Source organism: Salvelinus fontinalis, chromosome 8 (genome assembly GCF_029448725.1).
Source record: "Salvelinus fontinalis isolate EN_2023a chromosome 8, ASM2944872v1, whole genome shotgun sequence".
NCBI lineage: Eukaryota > Metazoa > Chordata > Actinopteri > Salmoniformes > Salmonidae > Salvelinus > Salvelinus fontinalis.
The window spans coordinates 9,719,090-9,746,574 of NC_074672.1; the positions used below are offsets into that span (position 1 = coordinate 9,719,090).

General features: G+C 40.2%; 2 protein-coding genes across 4 annotated transcripts in view; both read left to right on the top strand.

Annotated features, from left to right (window-relative positions):
• The first annotated feature begins 1,777 nt into the window (after positions 1-1,777).
• asb8 (ankyrin repeat and SOCS box containing 8) lies at positions 1,778-6,174 on the top strand. Its single transcript, XM_055930928.1, has 4 exons — positions 1,778-1,887; positions 2,650-2,871; positions 3,168-3,272; positions 3,669-6,174. The coding sequence occupies exons 2-4, from the start codon at positions 2,743-2,745 to the stop codon at positions 4,302-4,304; spliced, it is 870 nt and encodes a 289-aa protein (XP_055786903.1). The 5' UTR covers positions 1,778-1,887; positions 2,650-2,742; the 3' UTR covers positions 4,305-6,174.
• Positions 6,175-11,633: 5,459 nt separating this feature from the next.
• The window catches only part of atf7a (activating transcription factor 7a), a 50,459-nt gene continuing 34,607 nt past the window's right edge, over positions 11,634-27,485 (top strand). For all 3 annotated transcript variants that reach the window (XM_055930930.1, XM_055930931.1, XM_055930932.1), the window contains exon 1: positions 11,634-11,716. The gene's annotated coding sequence lies outside the window, so the exon portion shown is untranslated. The remainder of the gene's footprint in view (positions 11,717-27,485) is intronic.

The following is a 27,485-nucleotide window of genomic DNA, read 5'->3' on the forward strand; positions in this document are numbered from 1 at the left end:
CAACCGTCCCGGTAGAGGGACACCGAACCCGCTATGGATGAGAAAGTGAACTTATAATTTCCAAACATTTTGGTCAGTTGTATGCTGCTTTGCAATCTATTAACAGCAAGGGTTACATTAAATAATAACAGCAAGGGTTACAATATTTTTTACATACATGTTGCCTGGACTAATATGAATATATGAACCTGGTGAAATTCACAGTCTTTTAACAACTGTTACATGTGTACATTTCAATGTGTGATTGTGATTGTGTTTGTGTATAAGTACACACATAGGTTTGCATGTGTGATTGCAATTGGTGGAGGGTGGTATGTGCATTAAAATGAGTGAAATAATAAACAAAAACATTGATTTTGGTATATTATTATGTGATTAGTTGCAGTAATTAGGTTATTAATAACAAATGTTGTTACTCACCTGATAACATAATAACCACCAGATAACATAATAACGTTTTAAATTAAGTGGAAAAAGTTACTACATTATCCATTCAACATGTGTATTACGTTATCCGGCAAGTTATTACATTAACCGGTTTTATTACATAAACATTTTAAAAGTTATCACACTTAGAAAAGCTATTACATTAACCAGTGTTATTACATTGACTGTTGTTACAGGGCATTACAAGTGTTATCAGTTTTGTAGTAAGAGTTTTGAAATTACCACTTACATCTAAAAAAAATTGTCAAAAAATTGTACTAATTTTGTGATAAGCACCATATTAAGCAAGGTTATACAGTGAAGTGCCCCTGAGTTTATAGCTTCAACAGAAATGGAAACGAAAGAATAGAGAAGGTATGTAATGATTCAATCTGTCAGCAAATATTACGTTTGTGTCTAGATAGATAGATGTCATGGCTCACGCAATGTTAACATCTGACACATACACACACACATTGATGGGCATTGCCTGTGCTGCATTTCACTACAAGGTATTTAACATAGCACTGCCAAGCAGTCAACCTTTAAAGTGCTTCCCAGAGAGAGCAATGGAGCCATCTGATGCCCATTCTTGGAGAGGAAGCATGGCTACTATGTGATAAATGCCAGCACTACATGAAGTCTGTTACTATTAAAATAACACATGTAAGATGCTGAATAACATTACAAAAACACAAAATTCTAAGTCAGAGAAGATTCCTGTGTATATTTTGCAGTGGTGCAAAGTACTTCAAGTAAAAATACTTGAAAGAAAAGTACTACTTAAGTCGTTTTTGGGGGTATCTGTACTTTACTATTTATATTTTTGACAACTTTTACTTTTATTCACTACATTCCGAAAGAAAATTATGTACTTTTTACTCCATACATTTTTCCTGAAACCCAAAAGTACTGGTTACATGTTGAATACTTAGCAGGACAGGAAAACGGTCCAATTCACGCAGGTATCAAGAGAACATCCCTGTCCATCCCCTGCCTCTGATCTAGCGGACTCACTAAACACACATGCTTCGTTTGAAAATGATGTCTGAGTGTTGGAGTGTGCCCCTGGCTATCCATAAATACATTTTTTTTTTAAATGAAAATGGCGCCGTCTGCTTTGCTTAATATAAGGATTTTAAAATGATTTATACTTTTACTTAAGTATATTTTAGCAATTACATTTACTTTCGATACTTAAATATATTTCAAACCAAATACTTTTAGACTTTTACTCAAGTACTATTTTACTGGGTGACTCACTTTTGCTTGAGTCATTTTCTGTTAAACTATCTTTACTTTTACTCTAGTCTAGTATGACAATTGGGTACTTTTTCCACCGCTGATATTTTGTGGGCGTAGCCCAGTCGCATGTTTTCGCAGCAAATTAAATGACGTTGCCGTTTCCATGTTTTTGTCAAGCTTGGACAGCGCATTCCTTGAAACTGTGGACCATAAACGGTATGTAGGGCCCAAAATATCGACATACCAACGATGCAACTTGAATTTTAAATCAAACTATGGAAATATTTGATACATTCTTCACAATCAATAAAATGTATAATACTGGTCATCTTTGCTAGCGTGAACTGTCATTTGGAGTGGAAAACAGCGAGCCGATTAGCACGCTAGCTAGCTAACGTTACTGCTGCTGAGGTCGCGACATTTAGTTAAGCTAAATTGTGTTTTGGTTAGCAACTGCAATTATGGTTAAGAATTTTGCTAGATAGCTTAGTTTGATTGTTTATATAATGGTAACTTAGCTAATGCAAGTAAGTTAGCTAACTAGTAGTTGGCCACTAAGTAGCCAGCATTAGCTGCTAGTTGACGTGTTGCAACAGCTGGTTAACAGGCTAGCTAGCTAACGTTACCATTTAACCTAACAAGCTAAATTGTAAAGTTTCTACTTTTTGCCAAATGATGCACAGGTCAAACTAAAAACACTTTTGCTAGGTTGGGAAATGATAGCTGTCGTGTACAGAGTAGTAGCCATTCAGTTTGTGTGGGCGGGTGTCAAAAGAGAGTGTGTGCATCAAATAATAACAAATGTCAATGTCAGTCAACGTCACATTTACAAATTCACCAGAGTGGGATTGCCATACCCATGCACGTAATTGATCTCCTAGAATATATTGTAGACCTAGATAAAAACAAGCATGTCTCTCCAAAGTGAACACCTGTAATTCTTTACCATAATAATACCAACATTGTGTTTTCTTTCAGATCTTTAACTCCAACTTGGCCAGCCAGGTGTTGTAGACCGTGTGGTGTGGCGTCAGTGCACCCCAGCCTGGGTGCAATGTTCCTCAGCTCCACATGAGCTCTACTATGTGGTACATCATGCAATCTATTCAAAGTAAATATTCCCTGTCCGAGCGGCTCATCCGCACCATTGCTGCCATTCGCTCTTTCCCACACGACAATGTGGAGGATCTTATTCGAAGGGTAGGTTGGCTTATCTTTGAACTGTAGAGATGAAATGTTAACACAAACACCACTGTACTTATCGAATTTGTTGTGTCCCAGAGTTGACTTCTATGTAGTAAAAGAACTCCCTCAACCTCACATTTTCTCTGCACGTTGTTAATTGTGTCGATGTTTTGTAGTTTCATTGCTATCTTTTAACTATGCCACAAATTTGAGATGTTTTTCAGTTGAATATGACTTGTTGTGTATGGTATCGGTATCTATTCATATTTTGCATACTGTTGAAAATTACATAATTGCATGTCTACCTTCAGGGAGCTGATGTGAACCGTATGCACGGCACTCTGAAGCCCTTGCACTGTGCCTGTATGGTGGCGGATGCCGACTGTGTCGAGTTGTTGTTGGAGAAAGGAGCAGAGGTATGTATGGTGGCATGTTTTTAACTCTCACTCATCCAACTTGAACTTTGTTTGAAATGATTTAGCTACTTGCTTAGCTAGTGGTGTTATGTTGTAATGTAAAAAAAAGAAGAAGGTAAACATCCTGAGGTAATATTTTTTTCTTCTTTTTATACTGTACATGCTGCAGGCATCGATACATCTAACCTACTCTTGATTACTCCCACTTGAATCCCCTTCACCTGAATCTCAGAAAATAATAGTGAATCTCTTATCTGTGAACTTAGGTCTATAATAGCTGCCATTTGTTACTATGTAATGCCTCCAATTGTAAAATAAACCATGCTCTCTCTCCCTTTCTCAAATGGACTAACAAAGTTTTATTGTATTCTGTGAATCCCCTACCTGTCTTCTCAGGTGAATGCCCTGGACGGCTACAACCGCACAGCGCTGCACTACGCAGCAGAGAAGGACGAGGGCTGTGTGGAACTCCTCCTAGAGTACGGGGCCCAGCCCAATGCATTGGACGGCAACAAGGACACCCCGCTACACTGGGCGGCCTTCAAAGACAACCCGGAGTGCGTCAGGGCTCTGCTGGAGAGCAGTGCCTGCCCCAACGCACGGGACTACAACAATGACACTCCATTAAGCTGGGCCGCCATGAAAGGCAACCTAGAGAGTGTGAGGGTTCTGTTAGAATATGGAGGCCAGGTCCATGTTACTAACCTAAAAGGCCAGACACCCATCTCTCGCCTGGTGGCCCTACTTGCCAGGGGCCTGGGGGCAGAGCAGGAGGAGGAGTGTCTGGAGCTGCTGTATAAGGCAGCGGGGAGGTTTGAGATCCGCCGGGCAGATGGTACCTTACCCAGGGAGCTCAGTAAGGATCCCCAGCTCCTGGCCAAGCTGACCAGTATGGTGGCTGAAGCACCGACGCTACGCGCGCTGTCACGGTGTGCTGTCAGACAGAGCCTGGGGGTGAGATTCCTCCCCACTGCGGTCAAAGAGCTGCCTTTACCAGAGTCGGTCAAAGAGTACTTACTGCTGAGAGACTGAACTTACAAGGGGTGGGACTAGAGGTGACAGGATGTGTAATCACTATCAATCGTATTCAGACTGGAAATCTGTGCTTAGCTCAAATTAGTTCAGAGTTGCACGCACCTATCTCACCCATTTAATAGTTTATGATGCATATATTCTGACAAAGTTTCTCCTTAATGAGGAATGATGTTGATTCTAGATAGTATGAGGTGTTGGAGGCAGTCCAAAAGGTCACACTGAGATGAGGAAGTACTTAGTTCTTATGTGGTTGTTGTGTGTGTGTAAAATTTGAGTGATTCGCTTTTTCTCAGTGCTTCCCTCTTCGTCAGTGGGTCTGCAGAATCAGCCTTGCAATCCCAAAAAACATAGTGTAAAATATGGAATTGCATTTCATTCAATGTTGCATTTCATGATAACTGAGTATAATCACTCTTCGTGTTACAAAATAATAAACAAATGTAGATGACATATTTAAAATCACTAATATATTATAGAGATCAGTGTGCCAGGTAATGTTGTTACATAATGTTGATTAACAGATATGTGACTGTTAAACAAAATCATCTGTATCATATAGCACTTCCTGGCAGGATTGGGGTCAATTCTGAATTAAGTTGCGAATTGGTGTTTAATTCCATTGTTGAATTTGAATTGGCCACACCCCACAGGAAGCAGAATTTGAATTAAATTAAATATAATTTAGTGAAATTAAATTAATTGAAATTCAAATGGATAATTTATTGCATAAGTCATTATGCACATGTTTATTTTGACATGTATGGTTACCAATACTATATTTAAAACTCATTATCCTTCAACGGGTTTATCATAATTATAGTGGTTTGGAATATTGTAAGATCATTGTGAAAGTTGTCTATAATAATTCAAATTCACTTACATGTTATTAGATAAAATAAACATGTTTTCCAGAATGCATTAGCTCAACCACTCAGAACATCTCATGACAAAAATACAAACATCTGTGAGTTATAAAAAAGCAAATATTTGAAAATGGTATCTGTATTCTTCAGTAAGAGGTGGCAGATGCTTCTGGCAAAATATTTGTCAAAGGACTGAGACTTGATGTTTCATATCTAAGTTTGAATTGTTTTTTAATTAAATTCTACTTTAATTCAAATTCATTTAAAATTCTGCTTCCTGTCGAGTGTGGCGAATTCGATTTTCAATTCGTGGGATGAATTGAATTAAATTCTGAAATTCTGAATTGACCCCAACCCTGCTTCTTGGGCTAAATATGTGGAAATGCCAGCCTGTCAAATATATAAGTGTGAAAATGTGATTTGCTATTTGTGTTTTCTATACAAGTTTTTGAATGGAAAAGGTACAGTGTACATTGGCTTATTTTAGTTGAAGTATGCTGATGTACAGCCAACTATTGAAGAATACATAGATATTTTGTTTTCTATAGAGACTAGGTAAACTTTTATTTTATAATTTTTACATCAGGATTTTCCATGGTGCTTTTTTTGGTCCAAAACTTTGTGCACCACAGATTTAAATGTGACCATAAACAATGTAACCAGCAAACCATATAAAGGTCTTTTTCAAAATTCTTTATTTTAGGCAAAAGCTTTCAGTAATAGTAGAAATTGTCATAGTGGCGTGAATTTAGATGTTTTTTTAAATTGTATTTAAAATATATAAACTATAGAAGCTTTGACCAATGTACTTTAGTTTGTAGTGAAACTCAAGTGACACATTTTTGACAGTTGTTTAATGTGCTTGTTTCTGTTTGCTTGTTTGCCAGGTGTGTACATGCATAACATTGATAGTTAATTTGGTTCTCTTAGACACCAATGTAAACCTACAAAGTGCATTTTTCTGTTAAATAATGAAAAAAAAGTAAATGCCTTCCCTTATACTATGTACCGCATTTCTGTTGTTTTTACGTTATTTTAGTTTAGACACCAAAAACTCCAGTAGGGATATTGGCAACAACTTATGTGCATGTAGTTTCATCACATGCAATATTGAAATTGTCCAGCAGGAGTCTAGTCTGCAACAGTGCCTTCAGAAAGTATTCATACCCTTTGACTTATTCCACATTTTGTTGTGTTACAGCCTGAAATCCAAATTTATTAAACGTTAAAAAAAAAAAATCATTCTCACCCATCTACACAATAACCCATAATGACAAAGTGAAAACATGTTTTTAGAAATGTTTGCTAATGTATTGATAATAAAAATACATGTCTCATATACATAAGTATTCACACCCCTGAGTCAATACATGTTAGAATCTTATTTGGCAGTGAATACAGCTGTGAGTCTTTCTGGGTAATGCTCTAAGAGCTTTGCACACCTGGATTGTAAAATATTTGCACATTATTCTTTTAATATATTTTTTTAGCTAAACTACCATTTTCAAGTCTTCCCATAGATTTTCAAGCCAATTTAAGTAAAAATGTTAACTAGGCCACTCAGGAACATTCAATGTCATCAACTCCAGTGTATATTTGGCCTTGTTTTAGGTTATTGTCATGCTGAAAGTTTAATTTGTCTCCCAGTGTCTGTTGGAAAGCAGAATGAACTAGGTTTTCCTCTAGGATTTTGCCTGTGCTTAACTCTGTTTCGTTTATTTTTATCATAAAAAAACTTCCTAGTCCTTGCCAATGACAAACACACACATAACATGATGCAGTCACCACTATGCTTGAGAATATAGAGAGTGGTACTCAGTGATGTGTTGTGTTGGATTTGCCCCAAACATAACGCATTATATTCAGGACATAAAGTAATGTCTTTGCCATTTTTTTTGCAGTTTTACTTTAGTTCCTTATTGCAAACAGGATACATGTTTTGAAGTATTTGGATTCTGTACAAGCTTCCTTTTCTCTCTGTCATTTATGTTAGTATTGTGGAGTAACTACAATGTTGTTGATCCATCCTCAGTTTTCTCTAATCCCGGCCATTAAACTCTAACTGTTTTAAAGTCACCATTGGCCACATGGTAAAATCCCTAAGCGGTTTCCTTCCTCTCCAGCAACTGAGGTAAGGATGCCTGTATATTTGTGACTGGGTGTATTGATACACCATCCAAAGTGTGATTAATTACTTCACTGTGCTCAATGTCAGCTTTTTTTAATTTTTTTATTTTGTATCTTTCAATAGGTGCCCTTCTTTGCGAGGCATTGGAAAACCTCCCTGGTCTTTGTGATTGAATCTGTGTTTGAAATTCACTGCTCGACTGAGGGACCTTACAGATAATTGTATGTGTGGGGTACAGAGATGAGGTAGTCATTCTAAAATCATGTTGAACACTATTATTGCATACAGAATGAGTCTATGCAATTTTTACTCCTGAACTTATTTAGGCTTGTCATAACAAAGGGGTTGAATACTTATTGACTCAAGAAATTTCAGCTTTATATTTTGTATTCATTTGTGAACATGTCTAAAAACAATTCAATTTTGACATTATGGGGTATTGTGTGTAGGCCAGTGACACAACATCTCAATTTAATCTATTTAAAATTCAGGCTGTAACACAACAGAATGTGGAAAATGTCAAGGGGTGTGAACACTTTCTAAAGGCATTGAATAAATCTGTATTTGCTTCAATAGCAGGAGATCTAAGTATAGCATTGAAAAACTTGTTAATAATCTTCAGTAATGTTGTGTTATTGGGAAAATATGACAAGAAAGAAAGATTGGTTTAACAACATCTTGAGAAGTATATACTCAACTCAAAATGATTGTATACATCTGTCAAAATAACATCCTATTTACAGGATAATACAGTAAACTCTTGTATGCCATTGTTGGTGTGGCACCACTGAAGACATGACAGTTGAATTGTTGTAAACAACATATATTTCACTGTTTATCTGTATTTACAGTGGCTACCACTCTAATTTTTAACGTTATCGTCACTGTGTAAAAACACAAAGCTATTGGACACATTTCAAATCCCACCTTTGTTTTAATTGGCTGCTTCCCCTTTGATGACATTTGAGCAGGTTCAAAGTACCACTCAATAATAATCCTTTGTTGAGTAACTAAGGTATTGTCTCGAGATATTTCCAATGCTATATTTTGGCCCCATATCCCGACACAGACAGGATGTTCGTTTCCCAGCGAGAGAAAAAAGGTTTGTTCATAAACCCTGCCCATTTCTACAATTGATCATCTTACATTATTATTATTACTTTTACCTTAATTCTAACCTTAACCACACTGCTAACCTTATGCCTAACCATAAATTAAGACCAAAAAAATCATGTATCCTTCCAATTTTGGCTTTGTGGCTTTGGAATCTGACGTCGTGGCTATAGAAGCTAGTGGAAACCAGAAAAAAAGGGCGAGAATTTCTAGAAGGAAACTAAAGCAACACAGAGAGGAAGAAGGCCCCCTCTCAGCACTCTCTCACACTACCTTCCTTAAAAACTGTACAATACAGTAGTTATCATTCACTCACAGCTGTTCAATGTCTGGATTTTCTTCACATTAGTGCTACTGTAAACTTTCAATACTACTGTACATTTCTACTACAGTAACAGTCAAAAGTTTGGACACCTACTCATTTCAGGGTTTTTCTTATTTTTAAAACTATTTTCTACATTGTAGAATACTAGTGAAGACATCAGAACTATGAAATAACACATGGAATCATGTAGTAACTGAAAACGTGTTAAACAAATCAAATTATATGTTGTATTTGAGATTCTTCAAAGTAGCCACCCTTTGCCTTGATGACAACTTTGCACACTCTTGGCATTCTCTCAACCAGCTTCATTAGGTAGTCACCTGGAATGCATTTCAATTAACAGATGTGCCTTGTTAAAAGTTAACTTGTGGAATTTCTTTCCTTCTTAATGCGTTTGAGCCAATCAGTTGTGTTCTGACAAGGTAGGGTTGGTATACAGAAAATAGACATTTTCCTTTAAAGTAATGAAGAAGAACAGATCAAACGACAATCCGTCATTACTTTAAGACATGAAGGTCAGTCAATTTTGAACATTTCTTCAAATGCAGTCACAAAAACCATCAAGCGCTATGATGAAACTGGCTCTCATGAGGACTGCCACAGGAAAGTAAGACCCAGTGTTACCTCTGCTGCAGAGGATACGTTTATGAGAGTTACCAGCCTCAGAAATTTCAGCCCAAATAAATGCTTCACAGAGTTCAAGTAACAGACACATTTCAACATCAACTGTTCAGAGGAGACTGCGTGAATCAGGCCTTCATGGTCGAATTGCTGTAAAGAAACCACTACTAAAGACACCAATAATAAGAAGAGACTTGCTTGGGCCAAGAAACACGAGCAATGGACATTAGACTGGTGGAAATCTGTCCTTTGGTCTGATGAATCCAAATTACTGATTTTTGGTTCAAAGCCATGTCTTTGTGAGACGCAGAGTAGGTGAACGGATGATCTCTGCATGTGTGGTTCCCACAGTGAAGCATGGAGGAGGAGGTGTGATGGTGTGGGGGTGCTTTGCTGGTGACACTGACAGTGATTTGTTTAGAATTCAAGGCACACTTAACCAGCATGGCTACCACAGCATTCTGCAGCGATACACCATCCCATCTGGTTTGTGCATAGTGGGACAATCATTTGTTTTTCAACAGGACAATGACCCAACACACCTTCAGGCTGTGTAAGGGCTATTTGACCAAGAAGGAGAGTGATGGAGTGCTGCATCAGATGATCTGGCCTCCACAATCACCCGACCTCAACCCAATTGAGATGGTTTGTGATAAGTTGGATCGCAGAGTGAAGGAGAAGCAGCCAACAAGTGCTCAGCATATGTGGGAACTCCTTCAAGACTGTTGTAAAAACATTCCAGGTGAAGTTGGTTGAGAGAATGCCAAGAGTGTGTAAAGCTGTCATCAAGGCATAGGATGGCTACTTTGAAGAATCAAAAATAATACATTTACACAAAATATACTTTTTTGGTTACTACATGATTCAATATGTGTTATTTCATAGTTGTGATGTCTTCACTATGATTATACAATGTAGAAAATAGTACAAATAAAGAAAACCCCTTAAATTGTTTCCAAACTTTTTACTGGTACTGTACTGCACTCTGGTGTACATTTTTCAATCCTTCAAAATATCATGAATTTCACTCATATATCAGGCTTGGAAATGTAAAACAGAAAGAAAAAAATGTTAAGAGAAAATGAAATGAAAAATGTTAGGAGAAAATGTAATATTTTAAATGTGACAGAGCGTTGTTGTAACTGCCCTCATCAGAGATGGTCTATAATGTTGTAACAATCCCTCACAACAGTGCTCCTTCTACACATAGCAATATAATAAACTGGGGTCATTCTACTTCTAGAATCATTGGCTCCACCTGCCCAAGGTTGTAGGCAGGCCAGGCCAGTGGTTGTTATGCAAGCTGTGATCTTAGGGACTGGATACATAATTCATTACATAGTCTGAGTTCGAAAAGGCACCCTTTCCCCCTTTTTTCCCACTTTTGACCAGGGCCAATAGTGCTCTAGTTAAAAGTAGTGCCTTATATAGGAGATAGGGTGCCATTTGGGATGAAGACATAGTTTCCTTGTCCACAGACTCCTGGCTCAGTCAGGATACAGAATATTGGAACAACACAGTTGGCAAACAAAGCAAATGAGCTGAAAATGTGATGTTACCAATAATTATGATTAACACTCATTGCTGGCTGGTGTACTTGGGGAGAGAGTACAGTGTACTGGTAGTGTACAGTGTACTGTTTAACCAGTTTCTTATGTTGCATCTTGAATTGAATACCTGCTTCATGTCAACGGTTCTAAACTAAGAATTTAGAACCTGCCAGCTTCTAAAGCGACCAACTTCTATTATATTCCATTCTATTATAGCTTTAACAACTTTAGATTGATTACAAACAAAGCTTTACACTGTGCTCTAAGCATTCCCTTTCCCAGGAACAGACAGTATCTATTATTCTATTTAGAAGGAGATAGATAGACAAACCTCATGTATTTCATCGCCACATTCCAGAAACAGGTTATTGAGGTAACTAAAATAGCTGCAAAAACAAAGGTGCCTGTTTGTTTGTTGTAAGTATGAGCAATGTGAGTATAAAATTCAGTGTGTTCACAGTCAGAAATATGGTAGGCTTATGACACCCCATTTCAAACATCTGCTACACAGGGTGAATAGAATAGAATATGTTGCCCCTGGGAAAAATATTATACCATTTTTTATGCACCCCTCAATACATCTTAAAATAATTAATGTAGGCGTATGTAAAATAAAAAATACATAAAAAGCTTTGAAATAGGCCTAGTCTGTATTTTCTTAAAGTAAATTCCATACACTGTTTTTTATTATATGAGTAAAATGACTATGAAGACCTCGACGTAGAACCTCGCGATGATTCAAGGAGGAGGGGAGTGTCAAATTCCAAGACTAGAGAAGAGGAGAGAGGGAGCGAGAGAGGGGTGCAACGGTGAGTTTGTAAACAGTATATCATTGTCAAAATCTACAATCCACGCGTAATTCCGATGAAAATGTGACATAGAAGTATTGAAAGTCGTTACAGTTAGTGTGTACGTTTCTATCGTTGTCCTGTCGGCCATGAAATCTGAGTGGGCAATTAACGTTATTTGACAGAACTGTTGTGGTCTGTCTTCTCGCTCGCACTCGAGTGCCTATTTTCGCTTTCTAGCTAACAAGTTGGTTAGTATTTAGCTAACTAAAGTGTCAACTAATTATTTATCAGCAAAACTACACGACTATATGACATGCTCATGTTGTCATGCATGAAGTTCGTTGTTGTTGATGAGGTTTTAGTACTGCACATTGCTTTTCCCTGGCTGTGGTAGCGGCCTGTTCGAAGTTAGCACTGGGGAAAGTTTCAGCTAGCGAAAACTCCCATCTTTTGAGTGGAATCGTCATGAACCAATCACATTCTTCTGTCAGAATTGATTGACAGCCCAATGAGCGATAAGGATACGAGATCATGGTGATTAACATGTTGGTAGCCAATCCTTGAAAAGAAAGGGCGGTCTCATGCGGGAAAAGGCAGGTCTTGTGTGTGTTAATGGTATTCGGGTCTCAGCTAGCATGCTAACTTGACTGAACATCTAATTTAGCCAGACGTCTGATGGTTTCAACTTTTAGCAGAAGTTAAGTCATTACGATTCTGCTTCTTGAGAAGATGATTTCGATTCTGCTTACTGAGAAGAGAGAATGTCATAACTTTAGCTAACAATAAGTTTTCTCCATCATCGTAAGCGATCCACACCATGTGTAGCTGAAAGAATAACCTGCAATAAATTACAGCACAGTTGATTCTTTAAAAACTGGGAGATTCAAATTCCTCAACATATACAATCCTCCATTCTATTGCCAGTTGTGACTTTAACTTCAGCCATATATTTATAACACTGTTATAATAACTGTACCTCATCCTAGTCTAAGATTATGATAATATTGTTATCTGTATTGATATCTATACTGAACAAAAATAGAAACGCAACATGTTAAGTGTTGGTCCCATGTTTCATAAACTGAAATAAAAATCCCAGAAATGTTCCATAAGCACTAAATGCTTATTTATCTCAGATTTTGACCACAAATTTGTTTACACCACTGTTAGTGAGCATTTCTCCTTTGCCGAGATAGACCACACCTGTCAGGTGGATGGATTATCAAGAACTTGATTAAACAGCATGATCATTACACAGGTGCACTTTGTGCTGGGCACAATAAAAGGCCACTCTAAAATGTGCAGTTTTGTCACAAAACACAATGCCACAGATGTCTCAGGTTTTGAGGGAGCATACAGTTGGCATGCTGACTGCAGGAAAGTCCACCAGAGCTGTTGCCAGAGAATTGAATATTAATTTCTCTACCATAAGCCGCCTCAACGTCGTTTTAGAGAATTTGGCAGTAGGTCCAACCGGCCTCACAACCACGTGTAACCACGCCTGCCCATGACCTCCACATCCGACTTCTTCACTTTTGGGATCGTCTGAGATCAGCCACCCGGACAGCTGATAAAAAATTTCAGAAACAGTCTCAGGAAAGCTCATCTGCATGCTCGTTGTCCTCACCAAGGTCTTGACCTGACTGCAGCTCGGTAGCGTAACCAACTTCAGCGGGCAAATGCTTACCTTTGATGGCCGCTGGCATGCTGGAAAAGTGATGTTCAAGGAAGAATCCCGGTTTCAGCTGTATCGGGCAGATGGCAGACAGCGTTTATGGCATTGTGGGCAAGTGGGTTGCTGACGTCAATGTTGTGAACAGAGTGCCCCAGGTGGCGGTGGGGTTATGGTATGGCAGTTATACGGTCAACGAACACAATTGCATTTTATCAATGGCAATTTGAATGAGAGATACTGTGACAAGATCCTGAGGACCATTGTCATGCTATTCATCTGCCACCATCACCTCATGTTTCAGCATGATAATGCACTGCCCCATGTCACAAGGATCTGTACACAATTCCTGGAAGCTGAAAATGTCCCAGTTCTTCCATGGCCTGCATACTCAACAGACATGTCACCCATTGAGCATGTTTGGGATGCTCTGGGTCGACGTGTACGACAGTGTGTTCCAGTTCCCACCAATATCCAGCAACTTCGCATAGCCATTGAAGAGGAGTGGGACAACATTTCACAGGCCACAATCAACAGCCTGATCAACTTTATGTGAAGGATATGTGTTGCTCTGTGTGAGGCAAATGGTGGTCACACCAGACACTTACCGGTTTTCTGATCCACACCCTACTTTTTATTATTATTAAAGTTATCTGTGAACAACAGATGCATGTCTGTATCCCCAGTCATGTGAAATCCTTAGATCAGGACCTAATGAATTTATTTGAAGAGGCTCCTGAGTGGCTCGGTGGTCTAAGACACTGCATTTCAGTACAAGAGGCATCGCTGCAGTACCTGGTTCGAATCCAGGCTGCATCATATCCGGCCGTGATTGGGAGTCCCATAGGGCGGTGCACAATTTGCCCAGCGTCGTCCGGGGTAGGCCGTCATTGTGTAAATAAGAATTTGTTCTTCACTGACTTGCCTATTTAAATAAAGGTAGCATAATTTAAAATAATTGACTTATTTCCTTAAATGAACTGTAACAAGGTAAAATCTTTGAAATTGTTGGATGTTGCGTTTATATTTGTGTTCAGGGTATATACATTCCTATTCATATCTACACATACAGTACCAGTCAAAAGTTTGGACACATCTACTCATTCCAGGGTTTTTCTTAATGTTTTACTAATTTCTATTTTGTAGAATAATAGTGAAGACATCAAAACTATGAATAACACATGGAATCATGTAATAACCAAAAAATTGTATCTGTGTGCGTGTTTTATGAGTGTCAGTGTAGAGTGCAGTGAGTGTGCATTGGAGCCAGTACAAGAATGCAACAAAAGGGTGTCAATGCAAATAATCCAGGTAGCCATTTAATTAACTGTTCAGCAATCTTATGGCATGGGGGTAGAAGCTGTTCAGGAGCCTTTTGGTCTCAGACTTGCTGTGCAGAACAGCCTATGACTTGCGTGGCTGGAGTCTTTGACCATTTTTGGCTTTCCTCTGGCACCACTTGGTAGAGAGGACCTGGATGGCACCGAGTTCGGACCCAGTGATGTACTGGGCCGTACGCACTACCCTTTGTAGCACCTTGGGGTCGGATGCCAAGCACTTGCCATACCAAGCTGTGATGCAGCCAGTCAGGATGCTCTCAATGGTGCGATGTATAACTTTTTGAGGATCTGAGGGTCCATGTCTGGGACTTTGTCTGGTTCTGTGATGTGTCCATATTCACAAGTATTTGTTTGGTTGTCTGCTAAGTTAATAAAGATATCAAATCGAAGTTTATTGGTGTGGTGTTATATCTGTGGTGCTGTCTAAGGCAATGCATCTCAGTGCTTGAGACGTCACTACAGACACCCTGGTTTGAATCCAGGATGTATCACAACCGGCCGTGATTGGGAGTCCTATAGGACAGCGCACAATTGGCCCGGGTTTGGCCGGTGTAGGCCGCCATTGTAAATAAGAATTTGTTCTTATCCGACTTGTCTAGTTTAAATAAAAAATATGCATCTCCAAGACTAGCGCATCACCAAGATTATGTTCATTGCGAATCATCTGGGAGATGTACGAAGTTAGCAGTGGGAGTTTTCACAACTATAACTTTCCCCATCTTTTTGAGTGGAATCGTCATGAACCAATCACATTCTTCTGTCAGAATTAATTGACAGCCCACTGAGCGATAAGGGAAGGAGATCATGGTGATTTACATGTCGGTAGCCAATCCTTGAAAAGAAAGGGCGGTCTCATGCGGGTAAAGGCAGGTCTTGTGTGTAAAGGGTATTTGGGTCTCAGCTAGCATGGTGACTTGACTAGTGCCGATTTTTGGAACAGTTCTGCCTTTTAGATCACAATCCAATAAGATTACATCGACGGGGGGGGCTGATCCTAGATCAGCACTCCTACTCTGAGATGCTTGGTACATACAGCCTCTGTTTTTCTGGTTTGCAGTTTAATTCTAAAAAGCTATATCAAATGTTATACATTATGTATATTTTTCTGTATTGGATTTATACTTGTGTATTGATCCATGAAAGTGTCAAGAACACATGGCAGGTGATTAGCTCCGGTTCATCATTGTTTCACCACTTGCTTCGTATTAGATCCCAGACTAAGAATTTGTGCTTTCTGTCTGATCTACTCAACAGAAACAAAACTAATGAATGTACATTAAATACAGGGTGTTTAAACCGCCTTAAAGTTCATAGCCCAGATGCAGCCTACCAGTTGTTCATAACACAGAGATCAAATGTCTCAGTTATTGGACAAGTCTGTCTTGTTTAAGCGTTGTAGTTTTGGCATCAAAACAACTTGGGCCATACAACCCATTCCCTTCCGTTCAAAAGCTGATGATCCATCTAATAAATAGACATTCAAGGGTTTCCAATTTCATTGCAAAAAAATGTCACTGGTGGATCATTTGTCTTGCATTGTCTGTCTGCTCTGCCATGGATTTAGCTTAAAGACCTGGGCAGTTATGCAGACGCGCGAGCATATAGGGTTTCATGTGTTCCAGGCAGCAGCCTAGATTTCTCTTGTTAGTCAACCCTCACAGGGTTGCAACTGAGGCCGCTAGCACCTCGTCTGTCCTGTCCAATGATTTATATACAGTGCGTTCAGAAAATATTCAGACGCCTTGACTTTTTCAAAAACAAATGTAGGTTACAGCCATATTCTAAAATGTATTTAATAGTTTTTTTCCCCCCTCCACACAATACCCCATAATGACAATGCAAAAACAGGTTTTTATACATTTTTGCAAATGTATTAAATAAAAAGAACTGTTATCACATTTACGTAAGTATTCAGACCCTTTACTCAGTACTTTGTTGAAGCACCTTCGGCGGCGATTACAGCCTCGAGTCTTCCTGGGTTTGACGCTACAAGCTTGGCACACCTGTATTTGGGGAGTTTCTCCCATTCTTCTCTTCAGATCCTCTCAAGCTCTGTCAGGTTGGATGGGGAGCGTCGCTGCACAGCCATTTTCAGGTCTCTCCAGGGATGTTAGATCGGGTTCAAGTCTGAGCTCTGGCTGGGCCACTCAACGACATTCAAAGACTTGTCCCGAAGCCAATACAATGCAGGAGTGGCTATGTGCTTAGGGTCGTTGTTCTGTTAGAAGGTGAACCTTTGCCCCAGTCTGAGGTCCTGAGCGCTCTAGGGCAGGTTTTCATCAAGGATCTCTCTGTACTTTGCTCTGTTCATATTTCCCTCAATCCTGACTATTCTCCCAGTCCCTGACGCTGAAAAACATCCTCACAGCATGATGCTGCCACCACCATGCTTCATCGTAGGGATGGTATTGGCCAGGTGATAAGCAGTGCCTGGTTTCCTCCAGATGTGACACTTGGCATTCAGGCCAAAGAGCTACATCTTGGTTTCATCGGACCAGAGAATCTTGTTTCTCATGGTCTTGAGAGTCCTTTAGGTGCCTTTTGGCAAACTCCAAGCGGGCTGTCATGTGGCTTTTACTGAGGAGTGGCTTACGTTCAGCCACTCTACCATAAAGTCCTGATTATTGGAGTGCTGCAGAAATGGTTGTCCTTCTGGAATGTTCTCCCATCTCCACAGAGGAACTCTGGAGCTCTGTCAGAGTAACCATCGGGTTCTTGGTCACCTCCCTGACCAAGGCCCTTCTACCCCGATTGCTCAGTTTGGCCGGGCTCTAGAATGAGTCTTGGTGGTTCCAAACTTCTTCCGTTAAAGAATGATGGAGGCCACAGCCACCATGCCTCCATCTTGGCAGTCCCCCACGATTGTAAAAAATATATATTTTGGAAGCTATAGAAATTTATTTATGATGTATACATTTTTGTTTTTGCCATATTTATTATATTACAGACAACGTAAAGGTGCAATATGCAACTTTTTTAACAACCCCCGACCAAATTCACATAGAAGTGTCAGTTATGGATCTGTCATTCTTATTGAAAGCAAGTCTATGATGTGTAGATTTTCTATGCTTCCCGTTCTTAAGTTCACTGTTTGCGTCTTCGATTTTGTACAGCAGCTTCTAACAGCTGAAAATACAATAATTTTGGTTATTGAAAATATATTTCACTCCGCTTTAGATGGTACAATGATTCTCTACACCAGTGGTTCCCAAAGTTTTTATTGTCCCGTACCCCTTCAAACATTCAACCTCCAGCTGCGTATCTCCTCTAGCACCAGGGTCAGCGCACTCTCAAATGTTGTTTTTTGCCATCATTGTAAGCCTGCCACACACACTATACTATACATTTATGAAACATAAGAATGAGTGAGTTTTTGTCACAACCCGGCTCATGTGAAGTGACAAAGAGCTCTTATAGGTCCAGGGTACAAATAATAATCTAATATTAGTAATAATAATCAATCATTTTGCTCTTTATTTAGCTATCTTGCATATAAAACTTTATTTGTTCATCGAAAATTGTGAATAACTCACCACAGGTTAATGAGAAGGGTGTGCTTGAAAGGATGCACATAACTCTGCAATGTTGGGTTGTATTGGAGAGAGGCTCAGTCTTAAATAATATTCCACACACAGTCTGTGCCTGTATTTAGATTTAATGCTAGTGAGGGCTGAGAATCCACTCTCACATAGGTACGTGGTTGCAATAGGCATCAGTGTCTTAACAGCCCGATTTGGCAAGGCAAGATGCTCTGAGCGCAGCCCAATCCAGAAATCAGGCAGTGGCTTCTGATTAAATTAAATGTTCACAGAACCGCTTGTTGAAATTTCGATGAGGCTCTCTTGTTCAGATATCGGTAAGTGGACTGGAGGCAGGACATGAAAGGGATAACGAATCCAGTTTGTGTCATCCGTTTCGGGAAAGTACCTGCGTAATTGCGCACCCAACTCACTCAGGTGCTTCGCTATATCACATTTGATATTGTCCGTAAGCGTGAGTTTATTTGCACACACAAAAATCATACAATGATGGAAAGACCTGTGTGTTGTCCTTGTTAAGGCAGACAGAAAAGAGCTCCAACTTCTTAATCATAGCCTCAATTTTGTCCTGCATATTGAATATAGTTGCGGAGAGTCCCTGTAATCCTAGATTCCGATCATTCAGGCGAGAAACTCGTTATCATGCAAGCGGTCAGACAAGTGAAAATTATGGTCAGTAAAGACACTTTAAGCCTGTCTCTCGTGTCAATACTTTGCCCCTTAATAACCAGCGCACTTCTGTATGTTGTAAAAGCGTTACGTGTTCACTACCCATATCATTGCATAGTGCAGAAAATACACGAGAGTTCAGTGGCCTTGATTTAACAAAGTTAACCATTTTCACTGTAGTGTCCAAAACATCTTTCAAGATGTCAGGCATTCCCTTGGCAGCAAGAGCCTCTCGGTGGATGCTGCAGTGTACTCAAGTGACGTCGGGAGCAACTGTTTGCACGCGCGTTACCACTCCTCTATGTCTCCCTGTCATGGCTTTTGCACCATCAGTACAGATACCAACACATCTTGACCACCAAAGTCCATTTGATGTCAGAAAGCTGCCCAGTACTTTAAAAATATCCTCTCCTGTTGTCCTGGTTTCCAGTAGTTTGCATAAAAGGTTGTCTTCCTTAATTGACCCCCCCATAAACGCAATGGACATGTGCCAGGCCCGCCACGTCTGTTGACTCATCCAGATGTAACTCATATAATTCACTGGCTTGTATGCCAACCAGTAGTTGTTTCAAAACATCTCCTGCCATGTCACTGATGCGTTGTGAAACAGTGTTTGATGAAGGCATTGTCTGGATAGTTTTGGTCTTTTCCCCCAGCATTGTCCTAGCCATATCCTCTGCAGCAGGAAGAATGAAGTCCTCCACAATAGTATGGGACTTGCCTGTCCTATCCACTCGGTAGCTCAACATATAAGACGCTTCTAGCACCTTCTTATTAATGGTATCTGTTGCAGTTTATACATGTCTTACTACTCGAAAGTCGACTTAATTCTCGCTCAAAAACTCCTGTAGCTTTATTTCAAATTTGCATGTTTTGCATCTAAATGTCTGCACAAGTGTGAAGGTTTCATCGAGTTGTGAGATAGCCACAGTGTGTTATATGTGCAAACGAACTGAGGAAAGGCACCCAATATAAGTGAACCCCAAATCAATGTAGTTCTCATCATATTTGCACCTCTTCGATTGTCCAGTGTCCCTGTCTGTTGTTCGGTGCTTTCCCTGGCTGTAGCTCTTTGGCTGCGTCAGATTCACAACTGTAAGTGCCCATGCTAGCTGGGCTAACAACAACATGTAGAATTACTGATGTTAGCATTGGATGTGCTTGTGGAAGCTGAACAACTTATGTTGTCGACAGGTGCAGGTGTAGTATTGCTGGTCGTAGCAGTACTACCAGTAGAGCTGGTATGTATGTCTCCATGGACACGGGCCTAACTAAAAAAAAAAAAAAAAACATTTATCAATTTTTTTGCAAATGGAATGAGCAGCAGCTACGTTTGACTACATACGGACCGTTAGTGGAATTCCCACGAGAGAGTAATGTGATTGGATGTTAATTATTTGACAAGGCTACCTGTATTTGACATTGTGTTATTTCATTGAACACTAGATGGTTGAATTAAATTTTTTGCAGTGAAAGGAGGCTACTCAGGCGAGTCAAAAACCTCACCCAAATGCATAGCCCTGTTGGAAAATATAAATGGACTGTTTGAAAATGTGTGGGGGAAAAAATGTATTTCAAAATTATTTTTAAATGTGAATCACATTTTGATTTGGCTTACCTCCGACTGCATTGCGCGTACCCCTGGAGAATACCTACTCTACACAATTGCTTGTTTTGTCACATAAATTGAAATTAGGCGAACTACTAGTATTTTAGCAGCCAGGCAATATTGCAAATTGTACCTTTTTTTAATTAATACTTTTTAAATGATATGCCTATTATGTGAGGTATATGTGTATATATATATATATATATATATATATATATATATATATATATATATATATAATTTTTTTTTTTTTTTTTTTTTTTTGAAATACACAGATGATTTTTTTTAAACATACTGAGTTACAGTTCTTATAAGGAAATCAGTCAATTAAAATAAATTTGTTAGGCCATAATCTCTATGGATTTCACATGACTAGGAATACAGAAATTAATCTGTTGGTCACCGATACTTTTGGTCATGTCATGTATGTGGACTCCTGCTCATCGAACATTTAATTTCAAAATCATGGGCATTAATATGGAGTTGCTTCCCCCATTGCTGCTATAACAGCCTACAGTCGTGGCCAAAAGTTTTGAGAATGACACAAATATAATTTTCACAAAGTTTGCTGCCTCAGTTTGTATGATGGCAATTCGCATATACTCCAGAATGTTATGAAGAGTGATCAGATTAATTGCAATTAATTGCAAAGTCCCTCTTTGCCATGCAAATGAACTGAATCCCCCAAAAACATTTCCACTGCATTTCAGCCCTGCCACAAAAGGACCAGCTGACATCATGTCAGTGATTCTCTCGTTAACACAGGTGTGAGTGTTGACAAGGACAAGGCTGGAGATCGCTCTGTCATGCTGATTGAGTTCGAATAACAGACTGGAAGCTTCAAAAGGAGGGTGGTGCTTGGAATCATTGTTCTTCCTCTGACAACCATGGTTACCTGCAAGGAAACACGTGCCGTCATCATTGCTTTGCACAAAAAGGGCTTCACAGACAAGGATATTGCTGCCAGTTAGATTGCACATAAATCAACCATTTATCGGATCATCAAGAACTTCAAGGAGAGCGTTTCAATTGTTGTGAAGAAGGCTTCAGGGCGCTCAAGAAAGTTCAGCAAGCGCCAGGACCGTCTCCTAAAGTTGATTCAGCTGCGGGATCGAGGCACCACCAGTACAGAGCTTGCTCAGGAATGGCAGCAGGCAGGTGTGAGTGCATCGGCAGGCAAAGACTTTTGGAGGATGGCATGGTGTCAAGAAGGGCAGCAAAGAAGCCACTTCTCTCCAGGAAAAACATCAGGGACAGACTGATATTCTGCAAAAGGTACAGGGATTGGACTGCTGAGGACTGGGGTAAAGTCATTTTCTCTGATGAATCCCCTTTCCGATTGTTTGGGGCATCTGGAAAAAAGCTTGTCCGGAGAAGACAAGGTGAGCGCTACCATCAGTCCTGTGTCATGCCAACAGTAAAGCATCCTGAGACCATTCATGTGTGGGGTTGCTTCTCAGCCAAGGGAGTGGGCTCACTAACAATTTTGCCTAAGAACACAGCCATGAATAAAGAATGGTACCAACACGTCCTCCCAACCATCCAGGAACAGTTTGGTGACGAACAATGCCTTTTCCAGCATGATGGAGCACCTTGCCATAAGGCAAGAGTGATAACTAAGTGGCTCGGGGAACAAAACATAGATATTTTGGGCCCATGGCCAGGAAACTCCCCAGACCTTAATCCCATTGAGAACTTGTGGTCAATCCTCAAGAGGTGGGTAGACAAACAAAAACCCACAAATTCTGACAAACTCCAAGCATTGATTATGCAAGAATGGGCTGCCATCAGTCAGGATGTGGCCCAGAAGTTAATTGACAGCATGCCAGGGCAGATTGCAGAGGTCTTGAAAAAGAAGAGTCAACACTGCAAATATTGACTCTTTGCATCAACTTCATGTAATTGTCAGTAAAAGCCTTTGACACCTATGAAATGCTTGTAATTATACTTCAGTATTCCATAGTAACATCTGACAAAAATATCTAAAGACACTGAGGCAGCAGACTTTGTGAAAATTAATATTTGTCATTCTCAAAACTTTTGGCCACGACTGTACACTTCTTAGAAGGCTTTCCACTAGATGTTGGAACATTGCTGCGGGGGACTTGCTTCCATTCAGCCACGAGCATTAGTAAGGTCGGGCACTAATGTTTGGCGATTAGGCCTGGCTGGCAGTCTGCGTTCCAATTCATCCCAAAGGTGTTAGATGGGGTTGAGGTCAGGGCTCTGTACAGGCAAGTTCTTCCACACCGATCTCAACAAACAATTTCTGTATGGACCTCGCTTTGTGCACGGGGGCATTGTCATGCTGAAACAGGAATGGGCCTTACCCAAACTGTTACCACAAAGTTGGAACACCGATTCGTCTAGAATGTCATTGTATGCTGTAGCATTAAGATTTCCCATCACTGGAACTAAGGGGGCTAGCCGGAACCATGAAAACAACCCCAGCCCATTATTCCTCCCCCACCAAATTTGACAGTTGGCATTATGCATTCAGGCAGGTAGCGTTCTCCTGGCATCTGCGAAACCCAGATTTGTCCGTCAGGCTGCCAGATGGTGAAGTGTGATTCATAACTCCAGAGAATGCGTTTCCACTGCTCCAGAGTCCAATGGCGGCGAGCTTTACACCACTCCAGGCGACACTTGATATTGCGCATGGTGATCTTAGGCTTGTGTGGTTCTGCCCCGCCATGGAAACCCATTTCATCAAGTTCCCGACAAACAGTTCTTGTGCTGATGTTGCTTCCAGAGGCAGTTTGGAATAATGGCACTTAAAGTTGACCAGGGCACCTCTAACAAGGGCAGACATTTTACATACAAACTTGTTCGAAAGGTGGCACCGTCCTAATACCGTGCCACGTTGAAAGTCACTGAGCTTTTCAGTAAGGCCATTCCACTGCCAATGTTTGTCTATGGAGATTGCATGGCTGTGTGCTCGATTTTTATACACCTGTCAGCAATGGGTGTGGCTGAAATGGCAGAATCCACTCATTTGAATCGGTGTCCACACACAATATATAGTGTACTTTAAAAAAAAGTTGGGGCATGGTTTAGAAAACCAATTAGTATCTGGTGTGACCACCATTTCCTCATGCAGCGCAACACATTTCCTTTGCATAGAATTCATCAGGCTGTTGATTGTAGTCTGCAATTGTGGTGCCGGTTGGACGTACTGACAAATTCTCTGAAACAACGTTGGTGGCGGCTTATGGTAGAGAAATTAACATTAAATTCTCTGGCAACAGCTCTGGTGGACATTCCTGCAGTCAGCATGCCAATTGCACTCTCCCTCTAAATTTGAGACATTAGTGGCATTGTGCTGTGACAACACGGCACATATTAGAGTGGCCTTTTACTGTCCCCAGCACAAGGACCACCTGTGTTAATGATCATGCTGTTTTAATCAGCTTCTTGATATGCCACACCTGTCAGGTGGATGGATTGTCTTGGCAAAGGAGAAATGCTCACTAGCAGGGATGTGAACAAATTGTTGCCCAATTTTTGAGAAATAAGCTTTTTGTGAGGATGGAACATTTCTGGGATCTTTCATTTCAGCTTATAAAACATGGGACACTTTGCATGTTGTTTATTATTTTGTTCAGTATATAGTAAAACGTTTCCTTTTAAAGTATACTTTTTTAGATGACTAATGATACTGACACCGCTACAAATACTTTTTGTGCACGAAACATCTCATGTAAATACTGTAAAAATGACATTCATTCCTTTGGAGGACTGCTCCTACTGGGGAGTGCCAATATGGCTGACCTGTGGCTTCAAAGCCTCTCAATGGCCAATACAAAGGATCAGCAATCCAGGGTTTATATACATCATTGGTCATGTCCTGTTTGAGCTACCAAATACCCTTTGATCTCACAGTAAAGTCCGTGAGTCAACCAATACATGACCACCACACAGCAAACCTTCTTCACCACACAGCAAACTTTCTTTTCTTTCTTTCTTTCTTTCTTTCTTTTATCTCTTTTCTTTCTTTCTTTTCTTTCTTTTCTCCTTTCTTTTCTCCTTTCTTTTCTCTCTTCTTTCTTTTCTCCTTTCTTTCTTTCTTTCTTTCTTTCTTCTCTGTGCCTTATCCCCTCCCTCCCTCTAAGCCTTTTGTGGGGTCTCCCCTACCCTCTAACCCTGGCAACTCTAGCCCTGTAGATTCCTGAGTCCTTTGGCTCCCTGCCTGCAGGCAGAGAGAACTATTAATACAGTTTGTTTAGCTAGTTTCCTAGCAGGCTGCATCAAACACTGCGGGCCTGTAGCTGATTATAGACAGAGACCCGCTCGACCTGCTCGCTCCCCTGGCCATTTGGGAATTGGGACACAGACCAAGTTAACACCGACGGGGACATTGCCGGCAGGCTCCGAGAGAGCTATTGGAATAGGGCCCACTGGCTGAGCTGACTTCTTTTGATGTTTCCATGTCACCTTGGATGAATGGAAGCTTAAATAGATGGGTGGACTCACTGAGTCTGACTCATATGTAGGCTATCGCATGTCTGAAATGGATATAATGAAAAGGATTTATGTGGAGGCGTTTTACCTCAGAAAGCACAAGAAGGAAGATTTAGACTCCCACATTCTTTGCTTGTTCTGAAATTGTTTCTGTTGTAGAAACACAGATACAATTAGTCTTTGCAACATTTATTTTGTTGAAATATAATTTGATCTCTGAATTTGTTTTCTTATTTATCGCAAACAAATTGGTCATTATAATTTATAGAATTCATTTAATATTCAATAAATATAGTACCTAACATCTGATTTGGACCAAACCTTTTTTCCAGCTATGAGTTAGACATGAGGAATCCAAAGAAATAGTGAAAAGCTACCCACAGAGTCCCTGCCACACCCCACTACAATCACATCCTACATCCTGATATTACCAGGTTATAACCACTAGATGGTGCTGTTTCAGGGGATTTTTATAAAAATGTCCACGACAGGGAACGGTTGATTGTCAAGGGCAATGAATTCCATTATCTTGGCATTAATGGATTTCGCCTTTTGAGTTATCTCACTGAAATCTTCTTACTCTTTCAAATGACTGCTCGACTTGAACTTGTTTAGTTGTTGGAAGTGTGCGCTTAGTATTTTTTCTGCTTTTCTGTGTAGCACCGTATTTTTCGTGGCGTCATTACGTCATCTACCTACGTTATATAGGTATGCACGTCAGCTTTGACATTGGTTTTGCACATCGCACTAGATGTTGGCATTTTTAGCTAATATCGACCAATTCCGATATGCTCACCGATATATCGTGCATCCCTAATTTAAATAGGCCTACATTAATTTTGTTCTCAACAATTTGTATGAATTTTATTTTCATGTATACTGAAAAAATATATAAATGCAACATGCAACTATTCAAAGATTTTACCGAGTTCATATAAGAAAATCAATCATTTGGAAAAAAAATTTGTAGGCCCTAGTCTATGGATTTCACATGACTGGGAATGCATCTGTTGGTCACAGATACCTTAAAAGGTTGGGCGTGGATCAGTAAACCTGTCAGTATTTGGTGTGAGCACCTTTTTCCTCATGCAGCGCGACACGTCTCCATCCTTCGTGTAGAGTTGATCAGGCTGTTCGTGGTGGAATGTTGTCCCACCCTCCTTCAATGTCTGCAAAGTTGCTGGATATTGGCGGGAACTGGAACACACTGTCGTACACGTTGATCCACAGGATCCCAAACATGCTCAATGTTTGACATGTCTGGTGAGTATGCAGGCCATGGAAGACCTGGGACATTTTCAGCTTCCAGGAATTGTGTACAGATCCTTGAGACATGGAGCCGTGCATTTAAAGGTAAAAACATATATATTTTTTTATTTAACTAGGCATGCTGAAACATGAGGTAATGGCGGCGGATGAATAGCACAACAACGGGCCTCAGGATCTCGTCACGGTATCTATGTGCATTCAAATCGATAAAATGCAATTGTGTTGGTTGTCTCGAGCTTATGCCTGCCCATAACATAACCCCACCACCACCATGGGGCATTCTGTTCCCAACGTTGACATCAGCAAACCGTTCACCCACACGGCGCCATACACGCTGTCTGCTGTTGTGAGGCCGGTTGGACGTACTGCCAAATTCCCTAAAACGACGTTGGAGGCGGCTTATGGTAGATAAATTCAATTCTCTGGGAATTGTTCTGGTGGACATTCCTGCAGTCAGCATGCCAATTGCACACTCCCTCAACTTGAGACATCTGTGGCATTGTGTTGTGACAAAATTGCATATTTTTAGTGGCCTTTTATTGCCCCCAGAACAAGGTACATCTGTGTAATGATCATGCTGTTTAATCAGCTTCTTGATATGCCACACCTGTCATGTGGATGGATTATCTTGGCAAACGAGAAATGCTCACTAACAGGGATGTAAACTTGAGAAATAAGCTTTTTGTGTGTGTTGCACATTTCTGGGATCTTTTATTTCAGCTCACGAAACATGGAATCAACACTTTACATGTTGGGTTTATATTTTTGTTCAGTGTAGATAAAGTTGACACAATAGCGGGAGTGTTTACTAATGATTATAAGCAATTGTTTTGCTGACTTAGTCTGTCAAACTTTCTACATCTCCTTCTCTTTCCAACTGTGCTTTGATGCTCGAGCAGCAGCTAAAACGCTAGATACACAGGGGTGTAGAGCGCTATGGGATGTGTGAACTTTCATGCAATGCACATTTTCATTGCTTGCTAGTAAATAAATACATCGGTCTTCCTTGGACATGTCTGACTATTCATGACTCGTTAAACAGCAGTCGACAAGGTTGTTCTGGCTCTGAGGCCTATAATGCGCTAATGTTGTGTCAAATGGACAGTGCGCCAATCCTATCTAACCTGGTATGGATAGTTTGATACGGAATCTTTTCTTACTTTAAATATATAGACTAATCAACGCTGATCAGGCCCGGTACGATATTCCACCCTAGGCGCACCCCCTC